Source organism: Humulus lupulus, chromosome 5 (assembly GCF_963169125.1).
Source record: "Humulus lupulus chromosome 5, drHumLupu1.1, whole genome shotgun sequence".
Taxonomy (NCBI): Eukaryota; Viridiplantae; Streptophyta; class Magnoliopsida; order Rosales; family Cannabaceae; genus Humulus; species Humulus lupulus.
Window position 1 is genome coordinate 10,053,907 of NC_084797.1, and position 1,980 is coordinate 10,055,886.

The 1,980-nt window shown below is 29.1% G+C and overlaps 1 protein-coding gene across 1 annotated transcript; it reads left to right on the forward strand.

Annotated features, from left to right (window-relative positions):
• The first annotated feature begins 476 nt into the window (after positions 1–476).
• On the forward strand, positions 477–1,028 carry LOC133778825 (brassinosteroid-responsive RING protein 1-like). The gene has a single exon (XM_062218847.1). It carries the CDS (start codon positions 477–479, stop codon positions 1,026–1,028), a length of 552 nt encoding a protein of 183 aa, XP_062074831.1.
• Positions 1,029–1,980: the final 952 nt, after the last annotated feature.

A 1,980-nucleotide genomic window follows, 5' to 3' on the forward strand; every position in this document is an offset into this window, starting at 1 on the left:
ATTATTTGTAAACACAGAATACCAAAATGATACTTTACAAAAATACAGGATACCAAATAATTACATACCCTTATAATAATAATAATAATAATAATAATAATAATAAGAAGAAGAAGAAGAAGAAGAATAAGAAGAAGAAGAAGAGTGATTATTTTTTTAAGTCACTTTTTATTTTGGTTTAGATTTTATAATTTTTTGTAAAATAATATCTCTACTAAAAATTTTGCCAAATTATTTAAAATTTTTAACCAGTTATCTAAAAAATTTCAATGATCGGACGCCATCTTATAAAACATTATCAAAATTAACCTAATAATAATTCAATCCATTATTAATTCAATTCAATCACAAGACCCTTCATCCTAGCTTATCCTATAAATAGTTAAATACTTTGATTACACAACACTCTATAAAAATATCTTCATCTCTCTCTCTCTCTCTAAATATATACATATATACATGTACTTATATAATTAATGGGTTTCACTTGTTTGATAGATCTCCATATGATCACTTCTCAAGATAAAAACTTTTCTGTAGTTTCATATCTAAAACACATTTTCATAGCCATACTTTCTCATCTTCTCATCATCGATCATCCTCAGCCGTCCGATGGTGAATATGATCGTGAAGAATACAGTTCTCCACCACCACCACCACCACCACCATCAATGGCGTTATTTCCAGACTTGTTTTTGGCTGAGTCCATCAAAAGACAGCTTCCGGCGATGCCCTACAGAAGATTTCTTCAACTTACTCAACAGAAACACGATCACGAAGAAGATGAAGATGAGTGTACCATATGCATGGACACCATAGAGTTCGACGATGAAATCAGAGCGCCAATGAATTGTTGCCACGTGTTTCACAAAAAGTGCCTTGATGGATGGGTTGACCAGGGTCAACCCAGTTGCCCTCTGTGCAGATCAAAGTTGGTGTCCACGTCATCATCATCACCAAAAGATCATCGAGATCCATGGAGGTCTGAGAGAATGGTTTACCTTTTTGGGGAAGACGATTATTTTTAGGGTTTGATAATGTATAATAATATTATCATTATTATAATGGAAATGTGTTCAACCAATATTTGAATTTTTTTTTGCTTGAGAATTATTTGTCTTGTTCAATGTTGTCTTATTCAACTTGCATGAAATTATATTAATTTATATGTCGGAGGATAATGAACTCGATATCTCTACATTTTTGTATATATATAAATAGTGGGTGAAAATGATGACAAACAATAATAAAATGTAATTTCTAAAAATTACAAAAAAAGGTCAATAATGGTTTTTTTTTTTTTTTGCTAATGATTTTAAAATCAACATTTTTATTTCACAAAACGACACCTTTAAAAAAATCACACACAAATCTCTCTCTCTATTGAGTTTGTAAATTACTTTATTTTACACAATGTGTATATTATTCGAATTTTTTGATAGTAGTAATTTGCATCGGCTATATATATATATATATATATATATATTTATATGCTTATCAAATAAGGGGGATTATTATAGCTAGCTAGTGTAGCATAAATGTACAAGTATATAATGAAGTTTCAAGTTTGTTCATTGATTCTTATTTATCTTCTTTTGATTGCTTTCGAATTTTTTTATTATTATTATTATGAGAATGAGAATTATTAAGGAGTACGAGTGATGTCAAATAATACAAGAATGTGACATATTATTAGTGATAAAATACAATATCAGATCACTTTTATAGTGTTGAACTACCTAAAATGTCAAATTACAAACAATATATAAAATACAGTAATAGGGTATTATTAATTGTAATAACAAAATAAAATGTCAACTTGAGAGTTAATAAGCGGGGTCACCGACAGTGCAAATTGTAAGCGGCATTGAAGTTGAGGATTTGATGGACTTAATTACTCTCATCAAATTGATCAAATATTGTCAATTTTTCATTAATGCCACAACTAAATCCATCTACTTCTACCAGAAGCTTTTGACC